We start from the raw sequence: 1,746 nt of genomic DNA, 5'->3' as shown, positions 1-1,746 counted from the left end.
TGAAATTTTGCGTCTATGTCTAGAAAGTAATCAAAACTTTCAAGCAAGCATCATTTTTTTTTATTTAATGAAAACCCTTTTATGTTCTTGGCAATGCTTGCGCAGCAATGCTGAGGGTCGTGCCTCTGGTAGTGCTGTTGGCTGCGGCCACACAAGCCCAGTGGGATCCCAACTCTAGCAATGGACAAGTGAGTCTCGCTTCTGACTCAAGAAGTTATTTCTTTCAGTCTCAATTCATGGGATAATCAAGTGTTTAATTTGGTGTTGAATGTTTTCACTGAATTCCTATATATTTTTGGACATTCAATTGAAGTACCGTACTCTGCGTTGTTCTTAGAACAGAAAACCTAACTTCGACCAAACTAAAACAAATCTACCATCTTGACTTCATCTTTAAGGTAATCGTCCACTTGTTTGAATGGAAGTGGTCGGACATCGCCGCGGAATGCGAGAACTTCTTGGGTCCTCGAGGATTCGCCGGCGTTCAGGTAACCACCGACTTTATGACTTATAAACAGATAAAGCATAAGGCTGAATAACTATAGAAAAATCATAAGACTTAATCGAATAACTGCATAAAATAAGATAAAATAGTTTACCTGCATGACTAGGGAAAAAATAATAAGGCTTACCTAAATAATCATATATATCCATCACATGCACAAAAAATGAAAACAAGCTCTCTCTCGGCAGGTATCACCACCTAACGAGTATGTGGAGGTGTACCAAGGAGACGTGCAACGACCGTGGTGGGAGAGGTACCAGCCCGTCTCCTATAAACTCGTCACTCGTTCCGGTGACGAAAATGCTTTCAAAGACATGGTCACACGCTGCAACAATGTGGGAGTTAGGTAAGTAAGGAATTTATTTTTATTATGGACAACTTTATCTATGTCTGTTGACAGATTTATCGATCCAAAATAAGTTAATCGTTACCATAGTGGCACAACTACGCCTCCAGGATCTACGTCGACGCTGTGATAAACCACATGTCTGGCGGATGGCCTCTGGGCACAGGAGCCTCCGGTGGGTCCTCCTTCGACTCGGGCGCACAGTCCTACCCCGGCGTTCCTTACTCCGCTTTCGACTTCAACGACGGCAACTGCCACACCGGTTCCGGGAACATTGAAAACTACGGCGACGCCAATCAGGTTAGGGGAAGTTGTTGTAAAGAAATTGATGTTTAATAGTTTAGATTTAAATTATGAATACCCTTTTCACAGGTGCAAACCCAAACTGCGGGTTAATAATCTACAGATCAAGTATTTACAGTGTAGAGGTAACCATTTTTCTTGAATGTCCCACCTTCCCTCCAGGTGCGCAACTGCAAATTGGTTGGACTGAACGACCTGAACCAAGGCACTGACTACGTCCGAGGGAAAATCAGGGAATTCATGAACAAGCTCATCGGCTACGGTGTCGCCGGCTTCCGCATCGACGCCAGCAAACACATGTGGCCCGGGGACATGAAGGTAATGTTCGGAAAATGCTTCCAACAGAGCAATAGAATGTACTGTAAAGAGACAAGCCAAAGCGTCTTGGCGAACACTGACCCCTTTTTTTTTCTTTTTAGGCCCATTTTCGATAGCCGGACAACTCATACAGATTCTTCAAGGCCGGTGCCAGACCTTTATCTCAAGAGTCATTACCTGGGTATTTATTCGATCTTCATAATGAATGTCAGATGCCTTTACTTACTTATGATTGCAACAACTCTTATCCTTGTGCATTTTCTTTAGAGAAAGC

At 43.2% G+C, this 1,746-nt stretch overlaps 1 protein-coding gene across 1 annotated transcript in view; it reads left to right on the top strand.

Moving 5' to 3' along the window:
* LOC119592580 (alpha-amylase-like) overlaps nucleotides 1–1,746 on the top strand; it is a 5,126-nt gene that overhangs the window by 1,113 nt on the left and 2,267 nt on the right. The window contains exons 2-7 of the mRNA XM_037941459.1: nucleotides 106–188; nucleotides 399–488; nucleotides 694–851; nucleotides 962–1,151; nucleotides 1,317–1,510; nucleotides 1,606–1,641. Coding sequence (XP_037797387.1) covers nucleotides 108–188; nucleotides 399–488; nucleotides 694–851; nucleotides 962–1,151; nucleotides 1,317–1,510; nucleotides 1,606–1,641 — 749 coding nt within the window. The 5' untranslated portion in view covers nucleotides 106–107. The remainder of the gene's footprint in view (nucleotides 1–105; nucleotides 189–398; nucleotides 489–693; nucleotides 852–961; nucleotides 1,152–1,316; nucleotides 1,511–1,605; nucleotides 1,642–1,746) is intronic.

Source organism: Penaeus monodon, chromosome 30 (genome assembly GCF_015228065.2).
Source record: "Penaeus monodon isolate SGIC_2016 chromosome 30, NSTDA_Pmon_1, whole genome shotgun sequence".
NCBI lineage: Eukaryota > Metazoa > Arthropoda > Malacostraca > Decapoda > Penaeidae > Penaeus > Penaeus monodon.
The sequence above is the reverse complement of the archived record's forward strand: the minus strand, read 5'-3'. Positions and strand labels throughout refer to the sequence as shown.